This window comes from Crinia signifera, chromosome 5, assembly GCF_055691185.1.
Source record: "Crinia signifera chromosome 5, ASM5569118v1, whole genome shotgun sequence".
Taxonomy (NCBI): Eukaryota; Metazoa; Chordata; class Amphibia; order Anura; family Myobatrachidae; genus Crinia; species Crinia signifera.
In genome coordinates this window covers 306,123,547-306,145,657 of record NC_139221.1, presented here as the reverse complement: position 1 = coordinate 306,145,657, position 22,111 = coordinate 306,123,547, and the positions used below count along the sequence as shown (strand labels likewise).

General features: G+C 45.4%; 1 protein-coding gene across 1 annotated transcript in view; it reads right to left on the bottom strand.

Annotated features, from left to right (window-relative positions):
• The window catches only part of CDK6 (cyclin dependent kinase 6), a 140,886-nt gene extending 119,267 nt beyond the window's left edge, over window positions 1-21,619 (bottom strand). Inside the window, exons 1-2 of the mRNA XM_083189453.1 lie at window positions 21,178-21,619; window positions 19,166-19,643 (exon numbers count right to left, since the gene is read on the bottom strand). Coding sequence (XP_083045579.1) covers window positions 19,166-19,404 — 239 coding nt within the window. The 5' untranslated portion in view covers window positions 19,405-19,643; window positions 21,178-21,619. The remainder of the gene's footprint in view (window positions 1-19,165; window positions 19,644-21,177) is intronic.
• Window positions 21,620-22,111: the final 492 nt, after the last annotated feature.

Below are 22,111 nucleotides of genomic sequence, written 5' to 3'. Positions count from 1 at the left end.
CCCATCAGATCGGGGGGGGGGAGATGCACTAACAGCCGAGCCCCCACTTCGCCGCACATAGCCGGCTACCACAGCAGTAATTATCGCATATCTCCTAATATATGCTATAATTATTGCAAGGACAGGTCTTGCGTTAAGAGCTGTCCTTTGCGATCTGGCCGGCGATGTACTGCAGGTCCTGTCGGCTCCACCCCTCCCTTACCCGGCCGGATGCTGCTGCGGGCGGGCTCTCCTCCTCCTCCTCCTCCCTGCACCCAGAAGAGGATTTACAGTGCAGGGAGGTGGTCACTGGTCCAGGCAGCACAGCGCTGTGCTGCCCGGACACAGGTGAGGGGTGGTTGGTGCAAAACGGCAGTGGGGGTCCGTGTGGGGAAGCGTGGGTGGCATTACGAAGCCCATAGGCTTCTATAGGGTATCGCCAGCTTTTGCATGCGGCCCCCCGCAGCAAAAACTTGCTGTGCGGGTTTTCTTGCAAATCAAAATGCGGGAAAAACCTCCATAATGGGATTTTTACCGCATTTTTTGTTTAGAGAATCTCCCCCTGTATCCGCAGATTGTCAAGGACACATTGTATCCGGGGCAGTGAATGTGATTGTATGCGATATATCATATGCAAAAGGACCGCATACAATGTATCGTATGGGATCCTATCATCTGGGGAGTAGGGTAGTTGCCAAGGTATCGCGTGCAAGGATACATGCAATACCTCACACTAGGGTATGTGGGCCTTTACACACTACGAAATGTTCTCATGATGGCAGTGTAACTATCAGCTCCTACCTGACATTTTTTAAGCACAGTCTGACATGGCAGGCTGGAGCTGATTGGCTGGCTGTTTATCACTCTCCAATTGATCACTTTGCAAGCTTAGTACATCTAGCCCAGAATCTGATTGGTTGCCCATAGCAACATCCCATCTTTAATAGGACTACCATCTTAGTGAATAAACCCCTCTATGTGAAGTTTGTGGAGAAATGTAATAAAAGGCAAATTTGTTTTTTGTTGTTGTTGTGGGCAACGCCTGGAAATCTGTAATATTCACAATTCGCCCGGCATTACATTTTCCCCTTTGCATGTCTACATCTGTTTCCCCTAGTTATCCTCCCTTAGTATACCCTGCAATCCCAATGGGGCAGGAACTGTTCTATTTAGTCATTCACATCAATTACTAAAGGCACCTAAAGGCCCATACACACTGGGTGACTGAGCTGAAAGTCACTCAAAAGAGCAGGTTGGAGCGGCTTTCAGTTCAAAGCCGCCCAGTGTGTATGGCCCGGCGATGAGCGGTGAGCGCTGCTGTGCGGTCCCACAACATCGCCGGGAAAGCCGTTCATCTGCTGGTTTTACCAGCAGATGAGCGGCTTTCAGGACAGCTTTGCATAGTTCTCTGCTATGCAATGCCGTCCTCCCCCCTCCGGCGGCGCCGGGCCGGAGGAAAGCCGCTCAGTGTGTATGCACTGAGCGGCTTTTCCCCTCGGCGATGAATGAATAATCGCTGTCCATACACACTTGGCATAGTCGCCCAGTGTGTATGGACCTTTAGATGGCTGCCTCACCCTCTGCAACAATTTAAAGTGTGTAAGTCCTTCAAAGAGAAAAGTGCTAAATAAATAACGATTATATTATTATCTTGCAGAAATACCTGTAATAGCTCACAAACAATGAAACAGCAGCTTCTGGAATTTCGTCCGTTTGCGATTATTTACACATGAGCTCATCAAGAACGTGAGAGGATTCATTCTCCTTATAAATGGACAAAATGCAAAGGAAAGTGTCGTATAAACACACAAATACTGCTTTCAGATCGCAAATGCAGGGACACACCGGTGCGACCCTGCATGTTCAGTCTCTTCACACTGCAAACAGCAATATTGCCGGTTCGCTGATGTCATCAGGGGCGCGGCGGAGCACCGGCGCGGCATCGGGGGTGGGGGAGGAGTCAGCGCTTAGAGCTGGCACTGCTCCAAGCGCTGCCTCCTCCATAGTGTGAGCGGGAAACAGGTTGCTCGACTCGTTTCACCCGTTCACACCGCACAGCAAGGAACCGGTAAGAACTGTGCTTTCTTACCGGTTCTTATGGCCGTGTTGCTACCCGTTTGTGGCACCCGGTAACCCCTTTCACATCGCACCTATTACCGGGTCGAGCCGGCAACAAACCAGCTTGTACCAGGTAATTAGCTGCAATGTGAAAGGGGTATAATGTGCCCGAATCTGAAAAATTGAGCTATTAACTTAATTTTATACCTGGAGCCGGCACTGGATACACCTGTGAATAATGTTCACTGAGCAGATATATACTGTATAGTTTGTTGGCTGCATAGACAATATATCGCTAAGTGTGTACCCAGCATTAGAACCCAGGCAGAGGTTTGTGATCTGCGCACCAGCTGCAGCAAAGACCAAACTTTCTTGCAGGAGGCCAGTGGTGCGTTAATCCCCCTACACACTAAGCTATATTTTAAACGATATCTCTTATTTTGGCCCTTCTGCGCAACAATGTTTGTAAGATAGTCTAGTGTGTATGCTCAATATCGATAATGATGCATGCTTTTCGACTGTCGGAAAAATCGGCACATTCGGTGAACACATAGTACTCGCCGAACCACATGTTTAGTCTAAAATCCGTCTGTTTTCGACTATTTTCCACAGGTGCAAAATCAACTTTTTAAAAAGTTGAACCTGTATCAGCAGAAAAGCCGGCTGAAAATGGCCGAAATGAACAGGTACGTCTGGATTTTTCAGCTAGCCGAAAAACCCGTAGAACACTGAATACCCCCTTATATCATCAACGAATCATGTACAGAGCGGCGACGGAATGACGTCAATGAACAATATCATTCACTATATTGTTCCGTGTGTGTATGCACTAAATCGGTCGTCCTCGAGTTCAAGAGAAAATCGTTCACGATACTGTTCGTAAAACGAAATAGGTCTACTGTGTACCCGGCTTAAGACGCAGAACCTCTATTTCAGGCAACAACGATCCAGTCCGGAAGATTATTTGCACTTCGTCATGACATACAGTATACTGTAAAAAATGATATATTTAAAAGGAACTTACTGTGTAATAAACACAATGACAAATACTTGTTACTCCGATACAGCGAGATCTATTTTCCACGTTATACACTGTTGACATCTAGGAGACATTCGTCAATTGCACATCTATCCCAAGCAGACCGCGCAAATAAAAACACATCTGTGTCTACCTCGGAACACATGTTGCCTTATAAACAGCAAATGCCTTACGTACGCAACATTGCCAGGAAAGGGTTAATGGAAACCACCAACGATTCTGGCCAATTACAGCAATTGTCATTTTCATGTTGATTATACGCTCAGGAATTAAAGCGAAAATTCAAACTTGTGTCTAATCACGTTAAACACCATAATTAGTATGTTTCCTTTCTAGGGACAATCTCTGTAATCATATGTTTGTGATCTATACAAATCTGATCCTCTCAGCACCCAACATTCCTCTCCCATCTTTCTTTTCCAACGGAGAAATCAACTTTATCTTTTAAAGAGATCGGGATGATTCATAGAGAAGCGGTATAGATATTTTTTTTAAATCTGGCATTTAGAAAATAAAGGCAATCGCAGCTAGTCCATTGTATAACTGAACCGGGATATATATGGTATTCCGGCAGCCAAAAGACCAACCCCGGCATCTCAATAGAGGTATATTACTCTAACCCTCTCCCCCCCTAACCCTCGCTACAAGTGGCCCACTGCCTAAACCTCCCCCCCCCTTGCATCCTAAACCTAAATTCCCTCACTAGGGCTTATTTCTAATCCCCCCCGCCCCCTTCCATAGCCCCACGCTAGCACACCCGCATACTCACTGATCGATATGCCAACTGCCGATATTCCGGCATCTACATACTAATCCTTTACGAGACACCGGCAGCAGTTGGGATGCTAGTGACGGTACATTGATAAATGAGATATCTTTACCCCTAACTGCGGGAGGAGTTATCGCCGCTACTAGGATGTCCCCCTATATGATATATCCCTCTCATAGGCATGACCTACAGTCAATTATCTGTCCAGGTTACCTGCTAGTTGGGGAGGGCTGCCAATAAGGTAGGATGAAGATTCAAAGTGCTTGAATGCTAAGGGAAGTATTCAATTACAGTCGAAAAACAGCAGCTACCGAATTTTTTTTAGTTGAATCCATGATTCAACCTATTCAAAAAAAAAAAAAAATTCAGGTCAGAATGCTTGGACCGGTCAGAAACCACGTGGATTGGCGGAAAATCCTCCAATCCACATGCTTTTGTCGAAAACAGGGCCAAATTCCACCGGAATCCCGACCGCCACAATGCCGACAACGGGGGCCGAGCGTTTACCAGGGAGGGCGTGTGACTTCACCTTTGACCTTGATCAGTCTGATTCTATGGCACAGGCTAAGTAGGCACTTGGTTTCGCACACACTGGGAAAATCATGCGATGGGGAGTGAGTTGCGTATGGATTTGCCACTAGCCGTGGATCAGCGATATTTTTGCATTCCATTCGCAGCCTTGCGCAGAGCGGATTTTTACTCTGATGGGGCGGCTAGCTGATCGCATGGCTCTGCGTAACCCCAAATGTCCATTATACAGCACAGTTCTGTCCTCTGGATGTTGCCACTGAACAATCGAAGGCCTTTTGTGCCGTTTTTGTTTCTTACGCGTATCTGCTGTAAATGCTACACACGTGGTAGCTGAGATTTTATGGTCATACAGGGAGAAGCTTATAGACCATATATTGTACTGTACCATTGCAGACGGTCGGCGCTGAGCTACCACAAGACAAGACACAATTGTTAAGGAGAAATGTCACTTCAAAGTGTTAAGTCAATGGGGTAATTTAGTGCAACGATGCGGCCACAGTGGCGTGACAAATTTACTGTATATTTACTATATAGCACATCCATACTCAGCACATATAATGGTGGGACTATGAGTGCCGTAATAAATTGTGCTCTTGATGACATTAAGATCCTTATATCCAATATTCTCTCATTTTGTGAATGTGAAGTGTACACACACTGAAGAGGCCCCGGGATCCTGTGTAGGGGGCCTGGAACATGTTTTGTACTCTGTCCATACAAGTTTGGAAATGCCATTAATGATCTCATTAATGCAATTCTGACCTCTGGGACACTAGCAGGATACCAGAATGTAAAATCAGACCGCTTTCATTTTCACTCAGCTAAATCTCCCTATTCCAGTGTTGGCTATCTGACAGAACAATTCAGCGCCTGTCTATGCCTGCCTATGTAGAACTATTTGTGTGTTTTGCATAGCAACGTTGTGATGCTGTGTTATACACATGCAGGGCCCAATTCAGCCCCTATGTCGATGGTGTGGGTCTGCGCAGCGAGCTCCTTCTTCGACATTTTCAATCGCCGGCGCGCTCGCCTCCTAACTGACTGGCAGGCTGCCGTCAGATGTGCTTTCCATTTACCACCGAGACGCGCCTTTGACAAGCTTCACATATATTTACAGTAACCTGTGTCCCTGTTGTTAATATGTTTTATAAGTGTTTAGTTGACAGGTGCTGTCTTTCATGACATTCACATCTAGAGGAAACCATCCCATCCTCAGACTTTCAGCCATATTTACTAAAGTGCAGGCGTTATAGATGTGGAGAGGTCTACCATAGCCACCAACCAGATTTTATGTATTATTAATCTAGCACCTTTTACAAGATTAGGGGCCAGATGCACTAAGCTTCAAAACAGGATAAAACGGAGAGTGATAAACAAGCAACCAATCAGCTCCTACCTGTCATATTTCAAACCCAGTCTGTGGCATGAGAGGTAGGAGCTGATTGGCTGGTAGTTGATCACTCTCCACTTGAAGTAAATATATCTCTCAGGCACTAGAGGAAGTAGTAGTAGGGGGTGGGTTACCCAGACAGCCGCACAGACTATGCAGAACATCAATGACCACAATGTCCTTATGAAAGTCACCACCAACATTTTTCGGTACTTATGTATTATCTGGGCTCCCATGTTAAATGCACCCCATTTTTTCATACCCCCACTATCCAACTACGCATGGAGTTGATTTTATATAGTGTGGCGAGCGCAGCGAGCCACCATGCCCGAAGCGTGGCGAGCGTAGCGAGCCCCGCGAGGGGACGCAGTCTCATAAGAAAAAACGGGAGCCCAGATATTACATAAGTACCCATTTTTCATTTGTCATTTAGATATCAAGGGCCAAATGTAATAGGGTGCGGGAATCAAAAAGTGAGAGTTTTTGTTTTCTTTTTTAAAGCAGCAATTAACTACATGGCAAAATCATCATCAAAAGCATTCCGCACTATCAAATACAGAACCATCATGATCCAATTCTATGTCCTGTCCATAAATAGGAAGCGTCTCGGTTGATGATCTCCCAATATTTGTGCTGCAGAAATGACTCCCATATCTGCGCGTTGTAGTTATCAGCCATAGAGTGGGGAAAGGGACATAATGGCGGTATGTACTAAAGGGAAAATGCATCCAAAAGCCTGTTTTCAGGCTTTGCCCTCTTTTCCCTTATTAACTAAACATTGGACGCCAGGGGTCTAGACCAGTGGTTCCCAACCCTGGTCCTCAAGTACCCCCAACAGCGCACGTTTTCCAGGTCTCCACACAGAATAACAAGTGACATAATTAGCTCCACCTGTGGAAAATGTGCCTGAATAATCTGTACACCTGCGGGTGACCTGGAAACCGTGCACTGTTGGGGGGTACTTGAGGACCAGAGTTGGGAACCACTAGTTTAAGCGCAGAGAGTTGTTGTTACTCTATAGAAGCCTATGGGCTTCTTACTGCATCCTTCCGGAGAGGGAGCCAATAGGATCCCTCCCAGCACCCCCTGCATGTAAACAGATCGACTCCTGGGGTCAAAACCTGTACATGTCTATCTACATTGGAAAGTGCAGCTCTTATCAGAAGAGTTATCCTTTATGATACTAATAACATATTAGTATGTATGTGATTGGTATCAATGCAATAAATACATAACAATAGAAGCAGAGGCACCGAGGTGATGATGTAACAGAGATAAGGGTAAAATACTGTACGGTTATATGCACCCAATACAAGACCAGTCCCGCAATTGCAAAATCCACAGTCAGGAAAGGTTGAAAACAGAATTTAATTCCACAGTGACATACAAATGGTAAGAAAACACATGTACAATATAAAAAAAAGCAAAATAACACACACACACACTAGATTATCTGCCCATTAAATCCAAGTACGGATACCCAAGGCGTTTTTTAGGTTACAGTAAAACCTCAACCTGATGAATTCCTACTACCAGATGAAACGCGTTGAGTTGCTGTCCCGGGACTCCCAATGAACCGATAAGCTCATGTGTGTTTCAATACCATTTCTTTGTCACTGCAGAATTAAAAACATTATTTTGTTTAGCCTTTCGTTCTCCCGGACTGTGGATTTTACAAATGTAGGACTAGCTTGTTCCTTAAAAGTTTATTCCGTGTTGAATTGATACAATAAGCTTTCGATGTAAAAACGCTCAGGTTCGGATGGCGATTACTAACTATTCGGGAATTTGTGCAAAACTGCGCATGCGTGAGCACGAAACCTGCGGTTGCATTCATAAATAAATACGACCGCAGCCTAAGGACTGGTGGGGCCCCCCCAGTCAGTGATGTTATAATATAATTAAAGAACAAAATAATAATAATAATAATATGAGTCATTTCCAGATGGAAAGTATGTGGTAGAGAGAGAGCAGAGTTTGCAGAACTGAAATGAGCTGCTGAGAGAATTGCTTCCTAGTTCGGAGCCTCCGCTTCCTACACTGCGCTTTGATATAGAGGAAGTAATGATTATTTTTACATGATAAAAACGCTAACAATTTAATTCATGTTTATTTCAGTAAAGTGCGAAGGAGTAGGAATTACCCAATATTCTCTCTAGTTCTAAAAAAGGAAATACAATGATGTCACTGGCATGCCAACAGAATTGTCTCTTCTGTCCACAGTGGGTTCCGCTATTTAATGGACTGAGATAATATTCATCAGATTCCACTATAAGCCCGCAGACTATTAAGTCCGCATGCCGGATAGCTCACCGACATTCGGGATTCAGGCGGTCGTTTCTCCGACATCAGAATCCTGACCATCAGGAGCCCGTCAGTCGGAATCCCAACTTACACGGGCTATTTTCCCTCGTGGGGGTTCACAACCCCCAAATAGGCAGAATAGAATAGGTGGTCAGCACAGCGATTCCACAAGGGGCTTGAACGCGCTCCCCCCCACTCCTGTCCGGTTCCTGACAGTCGGGATTCTGTTGTCGGAGAAACAAGGTTTGGCCCCGCACCTCATATGCATCCAGTCCCAGAATGCCATAGATTCCAGGGGTTGGTTGCGGTAGGCAGTGCCATCCGTAGATGGTGCCAATGGGCGTCTATTGCACTGTCCCTCTGAGAGGGACCTAAACAGATCCTTCCCAGCACCCACCAGGGTGCTCGTCACTAGAGACATGAGCAATATACCATGTGGTATATTACACACTAACAAAGGGAGCTTGCCGCACCACTGAATGCAACAACCCAACCCCCCCCCCCCCCAGCCGTGCACACAGGGGTTAAAATCTTTCACCATGGAATGTTGTGAAGGCTGTGGGGAGAAGGAGGCCACTGATGAGGTCAGCGGACCTCTCTCCCGATGGCCAAGGAACACTCGGAGACACGCCCCCAAAGCTAGTGATGGTTCAATAAACGGACGGCTGCGAATTTGCAGCTTGTCCCAATGTGTCTAAAATCAGCCCCAATGTGTCGTGCTGGGAAATTGATCCAGAAAATAAATGTAGAAGAAAAATATTTAGGTTCAGATACAAAATGCAATCAACGTTCAAATAACTTGCATTAACCCTTTGAGTGCCGGGTGAACTTGTGAAAATTGGCGTGAAAATTGCCAAACAAACATTTTAATTCATCAGAATGACCTGTAACGATTACCTTATATAGGAAATATTATCTTTTTTAACAACATTTTTTATTTGAATGTATATAACAGATGGGTACTTGTTTCCTATCTGGGCGCCCGCTAAGTTAATTGCGCACCATGCTATTCTCCGTATCAAAATCGGATCGCATCGCATCGGATACCACAAATGCACATACACGATATTGAGCGATGCGATGCGATCCGATCCGATTTCGTTCCCACTTTTATGGTTGGCCCATAGGATGGGCCATCTGTAACACTACTGTATTTATTAACCCTTCAAAGCCCTCCCCTTGTCACATTCAAAACGCCACCCCAGTATTGACGTCAACCCGAAGCGTGGCGAGCGGCGGCGGTACGCGTCCTCCGACTTTTTCATACCCCCACTATCCACGTCGGCGTGGAGTTGAGAATAGAATAGTGTGGCGAGCGCAGCGAGCCACCGAGCCCGAAGCGTGGCGAGCGTAGCGAGCGGCCGCGGATACTTCACAGGTATCCGTGTCCCCTCGCGGGCTTCACAGGTATCCGCGTCCGCTCGCCACGCTTCGGGCTCGGTGGCTCGCTGCGCTCGCCACACTATTCTATTCTCAACTCCACGCTGACGTGGATAGTGGGGGTATGAAAAAGTCGGAGGACGCGTACCGCCGCCGCTCGCCACGCTTCGGGTTGACGTCAATACTGGGGTGGCGTTAACAATGGAGGCGCATTTTAAACCATCAGGGGGGGTTTCCTATACAAATCGTGGGTTTGCGGGGTTATTACATTGAAATCAATGTAAAATCGGTTCTCAGGGACCATTTAACATTGATTCCAATGTAAAAATCAGGTTGATCGCGTCACCGCATGCGATGCGATCCGATTTAAAATGAAATCGGATCGGATAGCATCGTATGCCATCGTACATCATCGAGTACCGAATCCGATGCGATGCGATCCGATTTCATTACGGTGCCGTACGTAGAAAACCTGGGCGCCCAGATAGGAAACAAGTACCAACAAATGTGAGCGACGCCGTTATTCGTAATGGATACTTTGCACATATCTCAGAGATGTTGGCAGTCATAGGGTTAATTACCAATGGAATATGTAAGGTTCTGCCTCGAGCGCAGTCATGTCCTTAAGAACGCTAAAAATCATCCTTTTTAGATTTAGAGAACAGTTTTTGAAGACTTTGGAAAACATTTCCAATCTGTTATTTCACCGACTGCTTAGTATTGCTAACGAACGTCATTTGCTTAACATGTCCGATGGTGGTGACCCCAAGGTTTCCATCACCCACCGTCACCTACGTAGGGGGGACACAAAGGAGCCTACTTTTTAGTTTTTAACATTTAAATACATTTCGACTGCATCTGTCAGATTGGAATCCCAGCAGCTTGGTTCTATTTCCAACAGCAGCTGGTAAAGGGAATATATCATTTTTCTACTATCATGTGAATTTGGCATTGTGCATTCCGCACGGACATAAACCGCTGAATTAGAGACCAGCAGGATTCCTCTGAAATCTGCCACACACGGAAGTTTCCTGTGAGGTTTTTATTCCCCCTGTAATATACTTGTGTTCCCCGTGACATGTGTGCACAGACAAGCTTGTTCAGCCTGGGAACGGTATGTTGTGGTTTGGGGGCATCGAAACATGTTCCTTATTTTATGGTCTGGGAACTATTTTCAAGACTCATGTTATAACTAATCAACTATAGTAAGAGATGTTATTTATTTCTATGGTGTGCAGTTAATATGCTGAAAGTCGGGATCCTGGCGGCCACAATCACGATGTTGAAATCGCGACTGCTGAAATTACCACCAGACGGCATCCCGACACACAGAGTCTAGCGCAGCATAGACGGTGTAATCGTTATCAATACTGCCTCACAGTACTGAGGTCATGGGTTCGATTCCCACCATGGCCCTAACTGCGGAGTTTGTATATTCTCCCCGTGCTTGCGAGAGTTTCCTCCGGGTAATCCGGGTTCTGCCCACACTCCAAATATAACTGGCTCACTACAAATTAAGCCTAGAATGTCTGTGTGAGTGTACATGTGGCATTATAATTATTAGAATTTTATTTATAAAAGGCACCACAAGTGTTTCGCAGCGCTGTACGAAGGGAGACAAACTTATAATTACATTAAATAAATAACAAAAATAGAGTACAGGTAAAAAGAGTGCCACAATTCAATACACATTACAGCTTAAATGGAAGTAGTGAGGACTTGACCAATGTGCTACTAGGGGCTGGTGGCCAAAGACGGAGAGGAGTATGCGGACGAAGATGGTCACTGAGTGTTTGAGTATGGGAGAGCTGTGAGTTAAATGTGAAGAGAAGAGGGCTTTGACAACAGGAGGGAAGAGGGCCTTGCTCTGAGGAGCTTACAATCTAGTAAGAAGGGGAGACAGACAGATTACATGAGGTGCAAACAAGTGAGAGGTGGCTTGATAGCAGGATGTAAGCAGGCAGAGATTGTCAAGGCATGTGGCAGGGGTCAGAGGACAAGCCTCAGAGCTAAGTTATGCAGCGGAAGGGTACGGTTTGATTAATAGGTGAGTTTTCAGTGCCCGCTTGAAGCTTTTCAAAGTCGGGGAGAGTCTAGAGGAGCGAGGGAGTGCGTTCCACTGAAGGGGTGCAGCACGGGCAAAGTCCTGATCGCTGGCGTGGAAATCAGTGATAAGGGTGGAGGAGAGACGACAGTTGTTGGCCAACCATAGAGGGCAGGAGGGAGTATGAATGGAAAGGAGGTTGGAGATATATGGACTTACAGTATGGAATTAGAGATGGCCCTGTATGCGAGTGTGAGGTGTTTGAGGATTCTTTAGGGGGGTGGGAAACCAGCATGAACCCGGTGATTAGGTGCGATGTGAAAGGAGTAATACTGTACAAGTCCTAATGAGGAACAACTCAATCGCAAAAATGAGTCAGTGTGAGTTACACAACTGGCTGCATTTTAATGCCTTTCAACGGTGGTGTATCATTTTAATATATAGATGGGGGGGCACGCCTTAAATGCAGATTTTTCATAGTCATTGGGCTTGGTAATCATAGCATTAACCATAGTACCCGGAGGAAACCCACGCAAGTGCGGGGAGCATATACAAACTCCACATCGTTAGGGCCATGGTGGGAATCGAGATCATGACCTCAGCGCTGTAAGGTAGTAATGCTAACCATTACACCATCCGTAAGTAGTATTTATTATTTATTTATAGAATATTTGAACATTCACATCAGTCCCTGCCCCAGTGGAGCTTGCAATCTATATTCCCTACCACATGTACACGCACACACAGACATTCTAGGGTTCATTTTGTTGGGAGCCAATTAACCTACCAGTATATTTTTGGATTGTGGGAAGAAACCGGAGTACCCGGAGGAAATCCACACAAGTACAGGGAGAACATACAAACTCCGCACATTTAGAGCCATGGTGGGAATCAAACCCATGACCTCAGCGCTGTGAGGCAGTAATGCTAACCATTACACCATCCGTAAGTAGTATAACTTTTACTTTCTTTGGTTAGTTTTCTCGGTACTTGTTTCCTAGCACGGCGGCAGCGATTTTAATTGCATCCATCGGGACCCCAAAAAAAAAAAATCGCATGCGATGGATGCAAATTTTTACATTGGAACCAATGACCTTTTCATACGCCCACTATCCACGTCGGCGTGGGCAGCAAGCCACCGAGCCCGAAGCGCGGCGAGCCCCGCATTACTTCACAGGTATTACGCGTCCGCTCGCCACGCTTCGGGCTCGGTGGCTCGCCACACTATTATCGTGGGTTGCCGTTAACATACACATTACCCATTAGGGTGCCTATACAATCAAAAATCGGGGCCATTGGCCTATTTAACATTGTTCCCTATGTAAAATCGTGTTGATCGCGTCGGTCGCATCGCGTGCCATTTTCTCATTGCCGGCAATAAAGGCTAAAAATAGCCAAATATCGCGTCAGTCGCGTCCATCGCATACATTAAGTTACCTTAACTTAAGGTATGCGATCACCCACGACGGGCGCCGTGCTAGGAAACAAGGACCGTTTTCTCTTTTCTTTACTTGTATTTGTTTTAGCACATACAGTATGATGAACACTACTTTTATTAATTTGCAATACTGTAGACTTAAGCCCCGTACACACAGGGTGAGTGCTGCCTCTGAGCTGAGCGTATGGACTTGAGCACAATTGCTCAGCACTAGCGATGCACCCTGCAATACTGAGCGATTGCGTTTATTGTTTATTGGCAGAACCCTGCGATCTAGCAGGAAAGACAGTGCAAGCAGTCTTTCCCTGCGAGCGATAGCAACGCGTAGGACCACAGATCGCTATCGCTGCAGGGCATCCACACGGAGCAACCCGTGCTCCATTTCTAGCCATCTAGTCAGATGGCTCTGAAAAGGTGCTGAAATCACCCCATGTGTATGCCCCTTTAGAGGTTATAAACCTTCTGTATATAAGGGTTTATAAATATATTCGTAAAACACGAAGGACGAGACAACCCTTCTTAAGATGACAAGTGAGGCTTCTACCAGCCGACCATTTATCTAGGGCAAGGGTGGCCAAACTCTTGGTCATCAAGATCTACCAACAGTTCATGATTTCCAGGCCACCAGCGGATCTGTAGAATGTGTCGGTCAGGAATGACTGCAGCACATGTTTGAAAATGTGACGGTTAGCAATCAGTACGCCTGTGCCCGAACATGACATGTTGGTAGATCGAGGCCCATCGGATTGACCAGTCCTGATCTAGGGCATTCTATAAAATGATAATGTGATTACTATGGGCAACCTTTAGGTTTGATATATCTCCCCCCACAGTAGATGTCTGGGAGATGTGCTAACTACATACAAGGATCTGTGGTGTTTCCTGCAGGTCACCATGGTACCATAATGATGCATGGGGGAATCACCGTGGGAACATGTCGAAATTGCCTGTACAGTATGGAATTGGGGGTATCATAGGGGGTTTGCCGTCGCTAGTTTTATGGACAGAGAAAGACCATGTTCTATGATGCACACACGTGGCGCACCTGCAGTGGATGCAGCCCAATACCACAGACTACTGGACATTCTAGTGACATCAGGACAGTTGGTGTACACAGATTGGCAACTTACCCAACAAACCACATGAGCGGCAGTATCTGCTGAGCTGTACAACCATGCTCTGCGTACCAGCACCTTCACTGCTGTGCGTACCTCTCTTCACTGATCTCTATCCACACTCCCTCCCGTCCTCTTCGCTCCATCGCTGACCGCCGACTGACCTCTCACCTAATCACCTCCTCCCACTCCCGTGTCCAAGACTTCTCTCGCGCTGCCCCCCTGCACTGGAACAACCTCCCGCCACCCATCAGGCTTTCAGATTCCCTTACCTCCTTCAAGCGCTCCCTCAAAACCCACTTTTTTCGACTAGCCTATCCCTCCTCCTAACCTCTTTTGATCCTCCTATCCTGCCTCCGTTCCCCTCCGTTCCTACTTATCCTGTTGTTTTTCGTTCGTCCACCCACCTCCTTTTAGTATGTTAACTCTTATGAGTAGGGTCCTCCTGCCTCACGTACTCACCCTACCTCTTTACCTCACCTGTGCTCCTGTCCTGTTCTTCCCTTCCTCTACTTCATCTTCAGTCTCCTCGACAATTTTGACACCTACTTCTGAACGGATGCTGATTTTATTTCTACCAGCTATACCCCTATTTATACTGTATTTTTCAACACACCCTGTATGCTACCTTGTCATTTGTTTTTTGTTTGCTATGTACGGCGCTGCGGACACTTTGCGGCGCCTTATAAATAAATGTACTACTACTACCAGCAGGAGCAACCTCAGTGTGCCCATGAGAAACACCCTGCGGCATGACACTGTTGGAAGTCTGCCCAATTTCAGCGCCTATGGGGAGATACAGCAAGTCTCCTAAAGAAAACAAATTGAGCAGTTGCCCATAGCAACCAGATAACCATCATCTTTCTCTCTAGTACATTCTATATATATATATATATATATATTTATTTATTTTTTTTAAAGGTGATAAATCTCCCCATCTCCAAATGACAACTTGGCATTGGTGAGACAGGAGCCTTATCGCACACAAACAACCAGTTTGGGGCACTTTAGCAGGACGAATAGTGACAGTCACAATTGTGTCAAATTGGTCCCAAAAAAATTTTTACAAGCAGATCTTCTCAATAATTATATTAATAAAATGCTTGATGAATTTTTTTTTATATTTATTTGCTTCTTTTGTTTTTATTTCTTTTTAAAACGAAGATTCAGGGGTGCAGCCCAAAACTTTGGCAGATGCCAAATCATTACACAAAATGCCACAAATGCACTTGGCAATTCCCTTATTGCATACAGAACTGTTAAGGGAAATAAAGACATTTAAACATTTTTTTGCAAAACTATAATGAATGTAATTAAAAGATTCTCTTACACAAAATAGGTATGTTGAAATAGTTTGGCAGACACGACGAAAGCCAACCAAAACTACATATTCTCATCGTCACAACTCACAAGCAGGACCCTCTTCCCTCCTGTGCGTTTCCTCATCTTCGTTATACCATCACCCCCCTCCCCACAGCGGCACCCACCCCTTGTGATCGGTCACCCAGGTTCTTATTTAGGGATTATGACTACCGATGCAGCACAGTTTATATACCATGTACTAGTCCTGCCATGTTCTGTACTGTAAGTAAATGTTTTATTGTTTTACAGTTCTGTACTATGTAAGGCGCAGCGGACCCCTTGTGGCGCCATATAAAAAATATTAAGTACACATAAAAGACCATAAATAAAAAATATATATATTCCAATTCAAAACTGCATACTATTTGCTTAGAAATTGGGATATGTTTTTTGACACCTAAATCACAATACTGGGAGGCCCATTTATTAAGGAGTGAAAACGTATTGTGTATGATCCATAGTGCTCCAGGCAATCAGCTCCTAATGGTCATTTTTCAACATATGACAGTTGGGAGCCGATTAGCTGGAGAACTACTCATCTTACAAAACAAGCTTTATTACTGTAGGCAATGTGATTGGACATGGGCACTTGTGCCCAATTACAGGTTTTTTTTTTGGCTATTGATAGCAGATGAGGTGGGTTTTGAAGGAATAACTTCGGTTCAGGGTCACAGTTAGCTGGGGTTATCCTTAGCAGAAATAGCTGCCTATATAACAGCTAAATAACTAGTTCTCCAACAATATTTACTCTTGCTTTCAAATGTTCAAGATTAACTAAAATAGTTTATGCACGTCTGTATTTGCTTCTAAATACCTGGATTTTGAGGGGGATATTCAATTTGCCGCAAAATCACATTTCTGGTATAAAATGGGGCTTTTATAATGACTCAGGAAAATACGCTATTCAATTGTGTGCAAAAAATTTACCAGGAATAATTCATATTGGGTTTTGGTGCAAATTTCTTTTCATCAGGCAAAAAGTTGTGGAAAAGTCCTATTTTACAGGTAAACAGGTTGGCATTTTGTTTAGACTAATTTGGCTCTAAGACATTTAATAATTTGTAATCAGCCAATAATGACATGTCATTTTGTCATTTTTGGGATGAAAAAGTGCAAAATGGTGGAAATTGACATACAAGGTATAGAACAGGTATTTGAGGGTGCTTCAGGATTGGGACATGTGTTTTTAGGAGTGCAGAAATGGGGACATGTCACCCCCATTTTCTAGGAGTGTCCAGGCCAATGACTGAGACAGGCAGCTTGAGTAAGGCTAGTCGCAGAGGAGCATCCTCTAAAACGGTGATCGCATTGCAGGTTTCAGCAATCGCTAATGCAGGCAGGCAATGGTATACACCTCATCCTGCATGTGCATTGCTATGGATCGTGCTTGCCAAGCTCCTGTGAGCAGACTTGAATGGGCAATTCCCTGAACCAACCAGAAACAGGAGGAAGATTATACAGGAAACAGGAGTTGGGGCCAGGACAGTTGGTTTGCAGTAGTTATCTGCGAGACGTCTAAACACCAACTTACTGTAGACAGTATTGATATTACAGAGATAGTTCTTAACTGTCATTCCTGTAGTTGTAACAAGCCATGGGTGAGTTCTCTAAAAGGTGTTAGGGAGCGGCTTAAAAACACTAACTGGCAGAGAGGGGGGGGGGGGTGTCTGTCCAAAAATATACAATCCTTTTACGAAACCCATGCTGTGAATAAGTCCTTTGATTCTAAAAGAATGTCAGAAATGAAATTGATATACGGTTCCACAATTATCAGTAGAACTTGCTTAAAAAGTGGTTCTAGAAGTGGTTCGTAAGAATTCCCCAGACCACCTTTGACTTGCTATGATTGGAGTCAGCTATACCATGTTCAGGAGAATTGGGTACGTTATGCTGTATTTTTATCAGTTTCTAGCCATAGGGATACAGAACCTCAATTCTTATCTAAAAATAGTTACAACATTTGATCATTTCTCTTAACATTTAACAAGAACCTGAAACACGAACTTCAAATAAGAGTTTGCAAACATCAGACTGTAATCTACAACCGGCTGAAACACATGATCGAAAAATATAAATATAAACATTTTCCGTTTACATGATTAGAAAACAAGATACTGTTCTTAAAAGGGATCACGGTTCTCATGGTAAGTCCCTAAAATGGATTATTAGGCGCTGCTGAACCTTTGGGGCGCCACATAAATAAACGCTAATAATACTATTAGCAGTATGTGCTGCTTGCATACTACTGACTAACATAGGGTAGAACTCTTGTGTACAGATCCATACACTGGGGATCTGGCTGACATACAGTAGTGCAGAGATTCCAAGGTAACCTTTTTATTATAATCCCCTGTATAACAGCAGCATGCGGGGCAACCCGATAAGTGGGAGGCCCAATTATCATCCAAAATCTACTGTACACTCTAATTAGTGAAACCTTGCAACATACCCGGAATAATGCCATCTTGTCGCCGGGTTGTATGTATGGTGCCCGGAGTACTCAGGGGCCGATTTATCAATGAGTTTTATCGAAGCATATGCACAAGTTTTAAAACTTGTCAAGTGTGATAAACTGTTCTCCAGCCAATCAGTTCACAACTGTCATTTTTGTCTGCTCCTACCATTGACAATACTTCCAGGGGGTTATTCTGGTTGAATTCACAGCCTTGCGAGTCCACCAAATCTAGCCTTGCGAATGGTGGCCTGGCCATCACCCATTCGCAGCGTGTGTTCGCGCGCTGTGGCTGCAAATGGATGGGGGAACACCCACATCATTCGATGGTCACGGACCATCGAATGATGTGGAAGGCACAAGCAAATCTAAGGTTGCTCAGAGCAACCTTAAATGCGCATGCACATTCTGAAGGAAGTGGGGGGACTTCCCGCCCCTGGCGCCCACATCACCGGGCAATTTCCATAGGAACGCCTATGAAACGATTGGCGTTCCCATTGGAGGGTTCCCAGGCCCGCCGGCCGCAATGTTGGGTGTGATCACAAGGTGAACAATCTATTCGCCGTGGACGCACGCACATTTTAAAAACATCGCGCTCCCATGCGAATTCGCAAGTCACCGTACGGATCTGTATAAGGTTCCCAAAGGAGCCCTGCGTTTGTTTTGCTATAACCGTATATATATGCAAAGAACAGTATAGAACCTTGTGACGGGTGATCGTTATATTGTTCTGGATCACGTCACATGAAGCGCCCGTACCATTATAGAATCTTTTTCCTCAGCCCACTGCTCCTAAAATGAGATTAATCAAAAACAAAAGTCCTTCTCCGCAGCGTGCTTGAATTAAATGCATTATTCAATGGTATACGTAGGTAAGCCGACAAGAGCTAGACTAGAACAACGCTCTGCGATCACTCTGCACACCTAAAGAGAACAACGGGGGGTCTGGCACCTTAATTATACAAAGCATGACAAAGATGTTCTGCAGCAGCTGTTTTTTTTTATTTTTTTATTTTGGGGCCACATAAATTCTAGACACTGCAAGATATAACCATGCTGCAAGGTTTTCCTCACTATGCAATAACTTTGTACGAGTTACAGTAGGTGACCTATTAAAATACTATCCAGGATACCAATGAATTGAGCCCTAGTTCCCGCAGACAGCAAGAGAGAACAGGGGCATAGCGTGGACCATGCCGGCAAGAAAACAGAGGGAACCTGGGGAACGGTGAGAAGTCTGTTACTGACACTTCTCCACTCAACATACCGCGCAACCTGGCCACGTGACCAGCTCTCATTCTCACCTGACCACGTTGGGATGCTCGAAGGACTCCAAGTGCCGCAGCACGGCCACCTCCCGGATGGTAGACAGCGGCATCCCCTCTTCCCCAGTCTGCACCCGCACCCGCTTTAGAGCCACGAAGCGCCCTCCATTCTTCAGGTCACGGGCTTTGAAAACCTTGCCGTATGCCCCTTCTCCTATCTCTGCCACACACTCATATTGCTGCTCTGCCAGGCCGTCTTTCTCCATCATCATCATCATTGTGCGAGGAGGTGGGGCAGCACCAAGGAGAGAGAGAGAGGAAGGTACGGACGTCCAAGGTTGTGTCTTCCTCCTCCTAGTGATCCAGGTGCGCACAGAGCTGTCTGGGCTTTCTAGTACAGCGATGACCAGGAGATGCCAAAACTATGGAGGACAGCTGCAGGCACAGCCACACACAGCTGGAGAGCAAGCTGCAGGAAGCAGCACATAGATAGCACCGACAGAGGAGGTCACATTATCTGGAGGAGAGAGAGAGAGACAGTAATATAGGAGTGTGAGACAGTCGCCAGTACTCACTGCACATGACAAAACTTTCCAAAGGAGTCTTTTACAAACTGTGTGAATCTCCGGTCGCTGTGACACTACTAGTCCGAGCATGCACCCTGGACTCCTACTACCATGCCAGGTGGAGATCACCAGGTTGCCAATGCCTATTCTAGCATACCGGTCTATGTTACATAATATAGAACTTTACAACCATATGTCCATATAATAGCACTGTATCTATAACTCATAGTATAATACAACACAATGCAAACAAATATAAACTCCGTACTAGTATTATACCCTCTATCAATACACACAACAAAAAGGTTGTTCATTTCAGACCGAATACGCAGCCAACTGATAATACTCCCATTATCCAGACCTTTTTACTGACATTCACCCTCCGCAATTCTAACACACGGTGTAAGCAAGAGAAAAAAAAAACTTTTGTGTATGAATCTTATAAAACTCTATTGTGTTTATAAATAATAAAGAGACAGTTTGTTGTCAGCGAGTAGATTTCCCCCCGATAATAACCCCTCTGTTCAGTTCATTTGTTGTTCTCGTAAAAGACAGAAGGGGAAAAACAAAAAAGTTAAAACAAAAATGAACCTGGGATTTTTTTTTTTTTTTAAATGATTCATTTACACCGTGGGCAACTGCGATTACTCAGACCCAAGATAAATGGTCTTCAACTAGGATGCCAACATGGGGAGGTGCGGAGGGGGTACACACAAGGTTACGCTACCTCCAAGCGCACCTTGGGATTCCGACTCGGAAAAAAAAAAAGTTGGATTGCCTGCCGCAAATATACACAATAAGAGCAATATATTAAATACTTAGGGGGAATAGGACGTAGTCATTTGTTTTTTAATTATTGTCGCTTCATCGGTCAGGGAAAGAGTTAAATGGCCATATATGCAGATAAATATACTCAACTAAAGTTTTGCATAGACAATTGCAGAACCCTTACGGAACAAACCACAGACTTCAGGGACCCCTTTGAAGTTATTTTCAAGTATACGAGCAGCATAAATAGTGCAAAAATTATTTTAATAGCATAAAAACTGGATTTTGATAGCAGAATTCTGTTCATCCTTATAGAAATGGACTTTCTAGGTATAGAACCTCAAAGTGATGTTAATAAAGCATTTTACTTTGTGTGTGTGACATAACTGTGTCCTGACTACTTACCCCATGACTTATTATTATTTGGATGTAGACTTAGTGATTCATCCATAAAGGATGCGCTGCAGATCTGCAGAGCATTGCATTACCAAGTTCTTAAGTCATATAATGGTTAAGAGCACATGGCTGGTGATGCTCTGCACAATGCAATGCAACAAGCTGACTCCCCCAGTGCAGAGTGCAATCACCACAATGGGGGCAAATCCACTTGGATCACTAAACAATATGTATAAGTCCATTTGGTGCAGAATTAGTTAAAAATAGATAATAAATTGTTTTTTTTGTTTGTTTTTTAAATAAAATTGCACAAGCATTTACCTGTGTGAGTGCAAGAGTTCCCAAGCTGGCATCCAAGTGGGGGTAGATGCAAGATGATCTATGGGGCACTATGGCTACTGTCTCACAGGGTGCCCAGCCTGGGCCACACAGGTAGCCGCAGCTCTGCATAGTTCTGCATAGCCATCCTCCTCCTCAGTAAAGCAGCAGCAGCAGCAGCATACAGTCATGCAGAAGGGGCAGGCTCTGCAGCAGCAGCAGCACAGAGTAGGGAGCAGGCACAACTTGCAGAGGAGAGGGCTACAGGTTACTCTGCAGCAGCAGCAGCAGATCCCAGTGGTCCCATGGCAGCCGGTGAGGCTGGGGAGCTGCTGGCTCCCAGCAGCCGCAGCATGTCTCTCCCTTCCTCCTGTGCTTTGTGTGTGTGCGCTGCGCTTTCCCACGCCGGCTGCTGAGTGTGACCTGACCCCGCTACACAGAGTGTGCGAACATTTCCGCATTCCGCAGCGACTACAAAGCGCCGCCGCCTCCTCTGCTCTGTGTCTGCTCAGTCACATCCCGCATGTTCCCCTGCTGCTGCCCGGGGCTGTGTATAGGGGGGTGCGCAATGTGCCCCTGCCTGGTGCTGTATACAGGAAGGGGGTGCCATGTACCCCTGTCTGGTGCTATATACAGGAGGGGGTGCCATGTACCCCTGCCTGGGGCTATTTACAGGGTGGTGTGCCATGTACCCCTGCCTGGGGCTATATACAGGATGGGGGTGCCATGTACTCCTGCCTGGGGCTATTTACAGGGTGGAGTGCCAATGCCATGTACCCCTGCCCGGGGCTGTATACAGGGTGGTGTGCCATGTTCCCCTGGTGCTGCTGCCCGGGGCTGTATATAGGGGGGTGCGCCATGTGCCCCTGCCTGGTGCTATAATACAGGAGGGGGGTGCCATGTGCCCCTGCCTGGTGCTATATACAGGAGGGGGGTG